At 42.4% G+C, this 12,428-nt stretch overlaps 1 protein-coding gene across 2 annotated transcripts in view; it reads right to left on the bottom strand.

Annotated features, from left to right (window-relative positions):
- The window catches only part of WWC2 (WW and C2 domain containing 2), a 192,668-nt gene that overhangs the window by 107,174 nt on the left and 73,066 nt on the right, over positions 1-12,428 (bottom strand). For both annotated transcript variants that reach the window (XM_019521881.1, XM_019521880.1), the window contains exon 2: positions 6,335-6,444. In XM_019521881.1, coding sequence (XP_019377426.1) covers positions 6,335-6,444 — 110 coding nt within the window. The remainder of the gene's footprint in view (positions 1-6,334; positions 6,445-12,428) is intronic.

The raw sequence follows: 12,428 nt of genomic DNA, 5'->3' as shown, positions 1-12,428 counted from the left end.
TACCCCCCAGCTCTGCTCTTGTCCCTTGCCCCCCAGCCAAAGCCCTTGCCTCCCAGCCCTGCCTGTGGCAAAGTGTGACCAGGGCAGTGCAGGGCTTGTAGCAGCAGGCACCTTCCCTGTGTGGCCCGGCCCCTCTTTGCGCTGTCACTCTGGGTTGCACATGCTATGCTCCACAGGGCCCACAGGAGGGCAGCACAGCCTGGAACGCAGCATTTGCAACCCGAAGGAGCAGCACACAGAGGGGTCACATGAGGAAGCTGCCTGATGCTGCAAGCCCCACAATACCCTGGTCACACTTCCCCTGTGTGCACGGTGGCAGCAGTGCAGGGTTGTACCCCTCGCTGCTGCTCCCACCTGAGGGGGAAGTGTGGCCCGGGCAGCTGGAAGCTCAGAGCATCAGGCAGCTGTCGTGTGCCTCCCCGCTGTGCCCTGCCGCACTGAGTTCCACACACTGCTCTGCAGAGGCAGAAGGGAGGCTGTAAACAGCTGCTGCCTCCTCACCCCGGCCCTGGCTGTCTCCTGGCTCCAGGAAGGCAGCAGGTGCCAGCACTGCACCTGTTGGGGCTGGGTGGCTAGCAGTGGCGTGCTGAGCAAAATGGCCTTGCGTGCCATGTTCAGCACATGTGCCAGGGAGCGCCGACCCCTGTTCTATAACAAGGTAAAGAGATAAAGGGAAAGAGACACAAATTTACAATCTTCCACTTTCACCAACAGTAAAAAAAACCAACCCTTCTCCTAGGAAAACTCCATCACCAACAAATGAGATGTTAATTGTAATGATAAACAGTATGAAATGGTAGGTTTTAAAAAGACACTATCAAATTAAAAATATTATTCCTTCCTGACAAATACTATATTTACTACTTAGAAGCAACTTCTAATATTATAAATGAAAATTAACCAAAAAGATTAGGTATTTTAAAGACTTTGTGCCTTTGACATGATTTTTCACATAGGCAATTTCACAGCTTCCCCTAAATAGAACTATGGGGTTTATTCCCAACCACAATATAAACAGAAAACAGGAATCAAAATAATTTGTGGTTTAATTTAAGAGCTTTTTATATTATTTTATTTCAGTCAAGGCATAGTGTTTAAGGTCTATATCACACTACTTAATTAGCTGATTTAAAAATATTCCAATGGCATGGTTCTTCATACAATAATACTGATGTCATTCATCATGGCTCCTCATACACTTCTGATTATTAAATTTTAACCTCTGCACTAAGTAATTATGATACTAAATAAATAAAACTTTACACTGACTTTATTTACACTTTAGTTTAAATTTCAGGCTTTGTTTTACATCTCACTTGATCAAAGTGCCCTGCATTAGCATTTTGGTACATAAAGCTGGATTGATACTGTGCTCCCAAATTACTGTGGGTTTTTGAAACACTTTTTTCACCAATCTGTATAACAAATGCAAGCACTGTTCAAGGAACAATCGGTTGAGAAATTAGGTGTTCAGGTACTACAGTGATCAGGGTGACATGAGTACCTAGACAGAACAGACACCTGGAGCTATCATTACAAATGGGCAGAACCTCAAACATTCTTCTTTCCTATCCTCCAAATATTGATTTTATTTAATTAAAAAATGTGCAGTGCGTCATCTCTGGCAGAATATACAATACAACATTTATATGCGCTTAATAAAACATTCCATCAACCTAAGCCTACCAGGGCATGAGCTCTCTCTTTCTAATACATATATACACAAACCAAATATATTCTCCCCAGCCCCAAGTCTACCGTTTCAATGACCGTTTCAATTAAACAAAATACCCTTGACCAAATTCACAGACAGCAGTTTTTCAGTATGTCCGAGCATACATTGGATTCAATTACTACTTGTCAATGTCAAGCAGAAACTACTACTTAGTAAGTGGATAAATGGAGGCAGGACAGACAACAGTCTTAACCAGGGCTGTCCAGCTGGTGGCTCACAGGCTGCATGTGCCCCATGAGGATTTGAACTGCAACCCTCATACTCCTACCCAGTGAGTGCATCTACACATTTGCTTTACTGAGGAGTAAATTAATTACCTCCACAGTAAAGCATCATAACCTACACATGCGCAGGTATTAAGGTGCAGTTGGTTAATTAACTCTGCTGCAAGATAGTATTATGGGAGACAGTACTATTTTACAGCAGACTACTTAACATGAAATCAAACAAATGTGTAGACTGACAGGGGCCAGCTGGGGCACAAGGGTGCCAAAGTGCAGGGGATACCTGCTAGCTAGCCCCACACTGTAGCACCCTCATGCCCCAGCCAACCCTAACACCACCACTTGGAGCCTGGGGCTGCTCCACCCCAGCTCAATGTGCTGCACCCATGTAAATCCTGCATCCAGGAGAAGCTGACTCTGGTGCAAACTGTGCCGGAGTTTATTACACCGCATTAGCTGCATGTGTAGATGCACCCAGTTGCTGCCACCCCTTCTGCTCCAGCTGCAATAATAGTGGGAGCTCCAAAATACCCCCTCCCTCTGGCTTCTGCTTCCTGCTCCTGCTCTAGGGTGGAGGGTGTTGCATTGCAGCACAGTGCAGCCTCCAGTGACAGGGGAGCCCCCAGCCCAGGGTGCATGAATGGCACAGTGTAGCAAGGGAGCTCATGATATGGTGAGCCAGGGCATGCAGTGCAGCAGACAGCCATGGGATGTAGCAGCAGGGAGGGCAAAAGGTGCTGTGATGGGGGCACCTAGGTGTGCAGAGCAGCAGGAGGGTCCTGGATGCACAGTGCTGCAGTGGAGCACAAGGAGTAGCAGTGGTAGGGAATGTGCAGCCCCTGGGAGCCATGCCCCCTACTGTTGTGGTTCCTGCCAGTGTGGCCTGAGCAGTTTATGGCCCCTGGCCTCTTAAAAGCTGGAGAGCCCTACTTTAAACCAACAGTTCCCAAACTTTTTGGAGTAACAGGATACCTGTCAACATTCAAAACATCCTGCAGACATCAGCACAGCCTAATCAGCTTTAATTGAAAAACAAAAACAAAACTGAGAGGTAAGAGACAGTGTTGATCCATTTACCATGGGTTCAAGGGCCACAACTTGGGAATCACTCACCTATTTATCCATCCTTGCAGAATTTAAATTATAGTAACAGAAAGCTTAGTGGGATTTTCAAAAGTTGCTTAGCACCAGTCCAACACTGCTTCCTTGAAATCAGTTGGGAGTTGGGAGGATTACAGCTGGCTTAACTGGAAATAGAGTTAGGCCCACACAAGCTCTTATAACAATCCCACACAAAGTTTTCATTTGCAGATCTGGACGAAACCTTTGTACCATGAGCCAATACAGTACTATCTTCTGGGTTATCAGACTGACCACTCGAATGTCTAAGTTGTTGCTAATGTTGTTAGTACTTAAAACTGAGGACTGGTAAGAGCACTGTGGGGAACTGTGGAACTGGCAAGAATAATATCAGTATAATATGGTTTGGGACACCTGCTAACAGGAACAGATGGTATGAATGAGTCAAGGAAAAGAAAAAAAGAGTGAATGGGGAATGGAGTAATGATACTTCCCCTCTTCCCCACAGTCAATACAGCATGAGGCTGTGGGATGGAAGAGGAGTCAAAGAGATGAATTATGCCTTCTCTCTCTCTCATTTATCAGACATACTTTCCTGTCAGAAGTAGATACTGATAATGGAACAACTCCACAAGACCTGTGGGATCAGTGACTTCCACTTTCCCTGTGGGTGGGAATGGATACCTTATCAAGGTATTGCCCCACATTATTGCCACGGATGCGTTCCAGTTCCACAATCTGTATCACACCTAATAGTCAGAGACCAAAGGTTCTTCTTCTCCCTTCACATCCATAAAATGTATTTTTTAATATGGCCCTCCTTATAATCAAAATTGTGGACAGAACCCAAAGACCACGACTACTGAAGGAATAAGGAAAAAGTTCAACTGCTTTTCCAAAGATACAGATCTAAGAATTCCTTTACAGACAGTACAACGTTACCCTATCTGCACTGCTGTGATATGAATAAAGTAGGAAGCAGGAGCAAAAATTGCTGTTTTTTTAAAAAAGTAGTGATAATCTTTGCAATGAACTACCTTTGTTCTTCTGTATTTCCACAGCATCTGAAGCAACACATGCATTCCAGTCAGGTGAATTAAAGCTACAATCTCAACATTTGGCATGTTAGACAAATGACCTGCCTTTGACCCTCATCACAGGCAGTTTACTTCCCAGTGACTCAAACAAAGAGTGCTCTCTTCAAAACACCGCCTTATACAACTCAACACAGCTACTGCTCTCCAAAATAAGAAGATAAGTTTCACTGAAATTGCTACAAGGCAACCTGGATTAATATAACAAGAGCCATACATGTCAGATCTCTCACTCCCAAACAATGGTGGAGAAAAAACAGTTTAACTAAACAAAAGCCAAACAAATTATCTGCATTCCATTACCATCCATCAAAATCATTTACAAAAAAAGAACTGAAGCTAGCTAAAAATACTTTTATTTTGTTGTAGTCACAAAATTATACGTGCATACAGCTGAGGCACAAAACATTCTATAATGTGTATATAATTGACGGAAGCATTCACTTTACAAACCGCCAAAGAAATACTAACAGTGAGAATTTTAAAGCAAAGCTGAGCAAAAATGAAATTCCTAGATGTATAACATAGTGCTAGCAACCAATAACAACAGCTCCTGTCTATGCATGGAAACAGACTATGAAGATAAACTTTAAAACAACAAAAAAGTTAAGAGCTTTCAGGTTTTTTGAAAATCAGGCACCCAAAAAACTAAAGAACTCAAAATTACTAATAATTTTTCAAATCTAAGTTTATGACACTATTTCTGATCAAACAGATTTGTAGTAGTAAGCATTCACTCTAAAAATATGTCTAGCAGGAATTCAGTGGCAAAGTTCTTGAAAAAACTTTGCTAAACAATTCCAGAGTCTGATTATTTTTTTTAATTTTAGTGACGCATAGAATCAAGGTAGAGACAAATGAGAAAAAAAATTGCCCCCACAAACCTCAGAATTTAGTTTTAGAAGGAAGCTGCCTTTTTACCTTTTAGGTTCAGTCAAGTATTTCCCTACTCTAATAGCGATTTAGAAAAATTTAAACCATAATAATGGCACGTTAGAAATCACTGCTCTCTTTTATTCATCTACACATAAATCTATTCATCTGACACAACACATACATACTGGGTCTTAAAAAATGCAGATGGAGGCATCATTCAGTATTTAACAACTAGAATTGGAAAAAACACATTAGATAGAAATGAGTTTTTGGTTGTACCCACGTTTGGTCTAACAACATAGGCAGGCAAGGTTCTTTGAGTACATGTGGTATCTTTTATTAGACCAAATGAATAGTTGGAAAAAAATTTCTTGGCAACCTTTCGGGCACAGTCACCCTTCTTCAGGCATGAGACTCCCCATGCCTGAAGAAGGGTGACTGTGCCCAAAAAGCTCGCCAAGAAAATTTTTCCAACTACCCAGTTGGTCTAATAAAAGATACCACATCTACTCAAAGAATCTTGCCTGCCTTAGATAGAAATGTTCATTTTGGGGAAAATTCACAAACCTGAAACATTTCAGTTATTAAGATTTTCGAAATGTTGCATGTGATTTAGAGAGAAAACCCCATGCAACTTTGAAAATGTAAGGGTAGGTGCAACTGTCCTATTCCACCAACTCTGTCTTCTTGTGAGCCCTTTGAAGCCAGGGTGACTATACTAGGGATTCCAATGTTTTCATCATTCCCTACTTACTGTAGACCATGCCATTATCAGCCACCCAGAATCTATCCTAAAAGTATGCTATTCTTAAAACTACAGTATATTTGCTAGCCTTCATTTAGAAATTGTATGAAATGAACACTCATTCAATGCCACCTATCCTTTGGTTCCCTGAATACCATTAGTTTGAAGCTGACGTTCTTTATTTGCTTTTGATTGCCTGCTGTTAGCATGAATTACTGGATGTTTTAGACTCAAAATGCCCTGCAGTCTGCCTCTGGTTAGCAATTATCTGAGTTCCAAAGCACACGCTTAAGGATGCAAGCCTTCTCTATTTACAGTGCATTTCTAAATGGCGAACTTCTTCCGCAGCAAATCTTAGAAGACTGTGTGTTATCTAAATAGTTCTGAGTCAGTTTTACCCTTACACACAGAGAAAAGTGGTGAGACATTTTGGGGTTTTTTGAGAAAGATATTAGATAGGAATTGCTATGAGGACAGGAAAGCATTTTCTACCCCGGCTCCTGATGTAAGCTTTGTCAAGCACATCTCATCTAGCTAAGCCGTCTTATACAATCAATACAATAAATTGGAAAACACTTACGGTTGATGTGATCGATGTAGTAGACACCAATCTGAGGATCGTATGCAGCTTCCCATCCCAATGGCAGTTCATCCCCCACACAATCAGCAAATGACAAGGGCTTTGTTAACCTAAAAATAAATTAAATTAATGCATTTAAGCACAATAGTATTTTTTCCTGGATATCTCAGCACCTACACTTGTTCATTTCATAACCCTTTCCATATCTAGAAGCTGCCATTGGTTAGCAGATGTAAAGGAGGAGGACAGAGGAAATCCAGGAATAACAGCACATTTTAAAGACTTTTCAAGAATGCCTTTCTAAATGTATTATCTGAAAAATCTTGGATAAATTACCCCCAAAATTCCTTTCTTTGGCATCTAGGAAATTCAATACAACATCTTCCACCACAGACTCCCCAGTAGCCAGCAGTAAAAAAAACCTTCCTCTTTCCCTGGAAGGTGGAAGGACCTAAGCCTTTCAAACCTTGATCTGATTACCAGTGTTCTGCTCTACTCATAAGGTCATCCTCCTTGGGTGATCATGCACAGAAAGCTTAGGAGTATTAAAAGTAGCTAAACAAGGCAAAGTGTGCCATACACATAATTATAATTCTGTTGAGCATTTATCCTTGGAAAAACAAGTAGAAGCAAAAAGCAGGATTACTACATTTTTGGAAGAAATGTCCAAGTATAAAGAGAAAGAGTAGGTGTGCATGTACACAAGTGTGGAATTTGCTACTTTGAGGAAAGAAATTCTCTACATTGGTTAATGTACTTTAACACAAAACCCATATTTCTGATGATAAGCATGATATGGGACTAGGACAGAGTTTAAAACAGACAGTCTCTTCCACAATTAAGGCTGGAAAAAAAACCTCTTTCCATTATTATAGTTTTGCTTCAGTGGGAATTAAATGGATTTTATATTTTCCTGCTGAAAGACCAGAGTCTGAATGGTTTATAGGTTACTGATATATTCTTAAAAGAGATAAGGAGGGGAGAGAGGATTTTGGATTTTATTGGATTTATTGTCCCTAAAACATTAACAGTTTAATATATTACACATCACTAAAATTGGAGGCTAGGTCAAAGTGAGCTTGCTAAGAAATAATCATGGTATACATTAGCAGCATTTAACTGCATGAACCATGCTCATTTCAGCTTCAGTTTAATTTTATTCTGAAGCCTGCTGTGAGAGGTCTCCTGTTATTGTCATTTCACTATTATAAATGTAATGTGACACACAAACCCTTACAGCAGGGTTGTCCACCTGGTGGCCCACAGGCTGAGGGGATAAGTTGCAGCCCCTGGGCTCCTGCCTAGCTGATGCTCCCCTCTATCACTCCCACTATAACTACAGTCAGTCTCCAGGCTCCCTCTCCCTCCCCCAGCTTTTGCTGCCTGTCCTCACCCCAGGGGGCAGGGCAGCATGGCACTACCAGGAAAGCTGAGGTTGTGTCTGGGACCACATAGTGCAGCAGTGAGGGGCAGTACCCATGCAGCGCAGCAGATTAGGAGGCTCCCATGTGGGGCTGGGTGGGGACGGCTGCACACTGCCGCTTACCCTAGTGTGGCCTGTGGACATGTAAGCCCTACAGGTGACTCACAGGGTGTTCAGCCCCTAGCCCTTACAAGCTGGGCAGCCCTGCCTTACCACACAAAAAAAAAAGAAAATGACCCTAATTCCTTCTTTCCCTCCTGTTTTTTAATTTGTTGCAATTACTTTGAGATTTGTTATGTGATAAGGCATGCCAAGGGGGAGAGTTTGGTGCAGGATTACAAGGCTGTAAGAATACATTTAGAATTTCTTTCTTTAGCCAAAAGAACATTTATGTTTGTTTAAAGTCAACACTAGCTCCATTTTAAGAATACACATTTTTAATGCAGCTGGGTCTTCCAGGGAACCAGAGCACTAGTTTGGTATGAAAACTGATGGTCCAAAAACCAGAACTGTTATTAGTATTATAAGGTGTGACCTATCAGATGCTTAAGCAAATAACCAACTTTCTTTGAACACAAATGGTTACTTGCATTCTGAGGTTTTGCAAAATGGGGCCCAAGGCAAGTAACTGACAGAAGAGTAGTCCAGGCATCATTCAATGACTAATTTTTAGGCACTGGTACAACCACCAGTGGTGACAGTTTTATCTAATGAAGTATTTGGCTATATGTTTTATGCATCTGAAGCTAAGCCATGGAACAGAATAGTGATGATTTTGGTTTTAGATGTCAATGTTTAGACAAGTGAAAGCTTTTATAGTTTTGAGTGCATGGACCATCACCCCTCCTATTCAATTATGGCAGGTCACTGAACACATCCCACCTCTTCCTATTACTTCAGACACAAAGTTCAAGATGCATTCACCTCAAGAAAACTAAAACTTAATACAAGAAGTCACTAAATACAAAAACCTCTACACTTCACGGTAAACATACTAAATTATAACCCATCTACAGAAGCTGACAAAGAAAAACAAAACTGAAAAAAAAGAGGATAAATTCTGGCTAAGGTCCTCAGTGACTTATCTTTCATTTATATATGTAATACAAACACTTTTGGGGAATAATCAACTTTGGACCAGCCAAAAAAGCTGTTATCTATAAATAAATTTCCCCTATAGATTCAAGTAGAAATGTCATTCTGTTTAAGAACTGCTACACTTAACTTGAAATATAATCGGTGTCTAACTTCATAAGAAAAATCAATCCCCCTCAACATTACAAATCAATTAAAATCTTGTTAACATTTTAGCTGCCTTCACTGTTTCCCTAGAACTCTAAGGGCTTGTCTACACAAGAAATTTACTTTGCACTAAACCTATACAGTAGTGTACTCAAAGCCTTTGTGTCTACATGACGTAATTAATTAGTCCAGAACTACTGACAGGATACTACACAATACTGTTTTTGAAAGAGAAGATACTTAGATTTACAGTAAGTCACTGAGCAGTGATCTGTGCTGCATGGTACTGCATTTATCTGGATAGTGCACACCCCTGAACAAGACACACACCTTGCTTTGGGTAGGAAGAATGAAGAAACAAAGATTTTTCCAGAGTCAAAAAAGCTTTTTTAGCCAAGCCAGTGCCGAATCCTCTAGCTGTATAGAGCAGGGATGGAGTCCCATCAACAGTATCACTTGCTCCCCATTTCCCCAGCTCACTCAACACAGCTACTGCCAATTTGGAAATGGTTGAGAGATGTTTAACCCTGTAGCCATATTGATCCTGTAGTAGGAGAGGGCAAAGTGATGTTAATAGAGGGACTCTGCCTCTGCTTCATGGGACCAGAAGATTCAGCCCTCGGTGAGCTGGTGCCAAGCGTTGCCTCCTGTATTTCCCTGCTGCCTTTCAAGCCTGAAATTCAGTTTCCTCATTTAACCGCCCCGGTTTTGGTTGGCTATTTTTTGAAGGGAAACATGTGTGGGGGTATGCAAAGAAAAGTGGTATTTGCTGGTTCTCCAGGTGTCTTCCTACTTTGCTTTCCAACCTGGCCAGCTAGGCAGTCTGTTTACTTGCACACCCCTTATCTACAATGACTCATAGTGAAACAAGACAGCTGTCCATTTATGCACCTATCAAAAAGCATCTCATTGCAAAGTAAATGAATGTAGGCAAACCTTATCTAATATTAGAATGCACATGTTTTTAATCTATCTTCAAAATCCTTCATTTTCAGCCTGAATAAAAATTAAATATATACTCCAAAAATCAACCTTAACTCTACCATTACAATATTAAGTACAGAATTACAAGATTGTATTCTGAAGTAAAACTGCTGAAATACAAATATTATAGAGAACAAATTCACAGTACAAACACATAAATATTGTCCAGTAAATATTAAATTAAACACTGCAGTAGTACTTATGTCTGGGAGTTCCAGAAATCCCAGCTAGTGTCCTGGCTCTTCCATTGCACTGACTCTCCATTTCCCTGACCCCCTTTTTCTGAATGTCCATTTTTAATCAAATATTCCCCTCTCCCCACTGGAAGTCACTCTCCTGCTGCTTGACTGGTCAGTTAGACATTCTACCCTCCTATGATCTATTCTCATAAGTCCTCTGGTCACAGATAAAAATGGGAGTGGACAACATCCCACAACACATGCAGATGCAGTAACTGAGATGATGAGAAAAATAACAAGACCACAGTGAAAAGGGTGCAGATGGCCTGATCCCTCACAAAAATCTGAAAAGTTCAAGGGGCACTGGAAAGCAGCAGGCACATGAGAAGTTCTGTAGGGTACAAAGAACAGGCAGACCCAGACCCAGACTTGAAGGAGGCTTGCCACAACCCTAGTCAGTGAAGGAAGTATGACCACATGAACGTGCACTTCACTGTCCAGCAGAAGGGAACTTCACAGCCCTGAGATCCATAGTATATGTTTAGAACTGTCCCTGGAAAAATATGTTAAATATTACCAACTTTGTGCATGTCACCACCGATACAAAGTCGGCAGGGGTGGTCCCTTGAAGTCAAAGATGACGTCCTCAGGTAACTGAGGAACTCGATCCTGGATGCACACATTCTTTGGCAATGGGGGCATGTTGTTGCGCAGGGGAGTGGGATTCACAGCCCCGGGTTGGTCTCTCTTTCTTATTTCAACCGCAGGAATGGTGATCCTACTGGGTGCAGTTTTCCAGCCAAGAGAGATGCAACAGCCTAATTTTGAGGCATCTTTTCTAGCCCCCTCCCCATTGGGATGAGCACAGAGTATCCTAAAAAGGGCTGCTCAGTTGCAGATGCAGTTGCCGAAGGACGCCCCTGTCCAAACGCAGGTGCCCGATGACCATCACGCATCCACCGCCTGCGTGCAGATTCTTGGCTGGGGACCTCCAGGTACCACAGCCCTGCCCCCGTCACCAACCCTCCATCGCCACAGGGCTTTTGCACCTGATAGAAGCCTATGCGTGGCATGTTTAGTGTGGGGACTCCAGTGCACAGTTGGGTCCACACCGTCTTGGCGGTTGGTAGCTGGGTTCAGTGGCATGGCGAACCATAACGACTGGGGCCACTTCTTCATTGCAGAATTCTTCCACCTTCACAGATGTTGGGGCCGCAGCCTTCCTCTGCCTGCTCTGCCGTTGAGAACTTCTTGGATTGTTCTTTGTCTTGAACCTCCCTCTCGACCTTACCACCATGGGTGGCCCTACCAGGAGCGTGGGCTCCTGACAGCATCACTTTTGAGGTCATTGGAACACAAGACTCTCCACCATGGCAAGATGACGATCCTCAGAGAGGACCAATAAAAAGACAACATTACAATCAAACAGATGGCTGAAACAGGAAGAGATCCTGACACCTAAATGTTACAGAAGCAACACTAGACCTAAACACAAGGAACTCTCAGGCTTGAGAAACTTCCACTGATCTATTATCTGTAAAACACAGTATATAGTAGGTTATATATAATATGGAAGTGCATTACCCATGGAACAAACATGTGCCATACTTAAAAGAGAAAGATGACTTAAAAATCCTTATTTAAGAGTTGTGTGCTTTATGAAATAGACAAATGAAATATAACTTGAAAAGTAATATTCATTAATAACCTATACTTAGCACAAGCTAAGTCTATTCCATCTCAAAGGAAAGGCAGCAAGAGGGCACAGGAGACCCCCTGGCTCTCCAGGGACCTAGCAGACCTCCTAAGGCTAAAAAGAAAAGCCTACAAAGGATGGAGGATGGGATTCATCTCCAAGGAGGATTATTCTGCACTAGTCCGGTCCTGCAGGGAGCAAACCAGGAAAGCCAAGGCTGCAACTGAACTCCAACTAGCTTCAAGCATCAAGGACAATAAAAAGTCCTTTTTCAGATATGTGGGGAGCGGGAGGAAAAGCAAGGGCAACATTGGACCCCTGCTGAACCAGATGGGCAACTGATAACTGACGCCCAGGGAAAAGCCAACCTATTAAATGGGTACTTTGCGCCGGTCTTTCATCAGTCCCATGGGACGCCCATGCCTGCTATGGGACAGGGAGGTCTGGGTGGGGGAGATCCCCTGCCCTCCATAAATGCTGACCTCGTGAAGGATCATCTTGAGAAGCTGGATACCTTCAAGTCAGCCGGCCCTGACAATCTACACCCCAGGGTACTCAAGGAGCTGGCGA

This window comes from Gavialis gangeticus, unplaced genomic scaffold (assembly GCF_001723915.1).
Source record: "Gavialis gangeticus isolate Ggan-Ray unplaced genomic scaffold, GavGan_comp1, whole genome shotgun sequence".
NCBI classification, from domain to species: domain Eukaryota; kingdom Metazoa; phylum Chordata; order Crocodylia; family Gavialidae; genus Gavialis; species Gavialis gangeticus.
The sequence above is the reverse complement of the archived record's forward strand: the minus strand, read 5'-3'. Positions and strand labels throughout refer to the sequence as shown.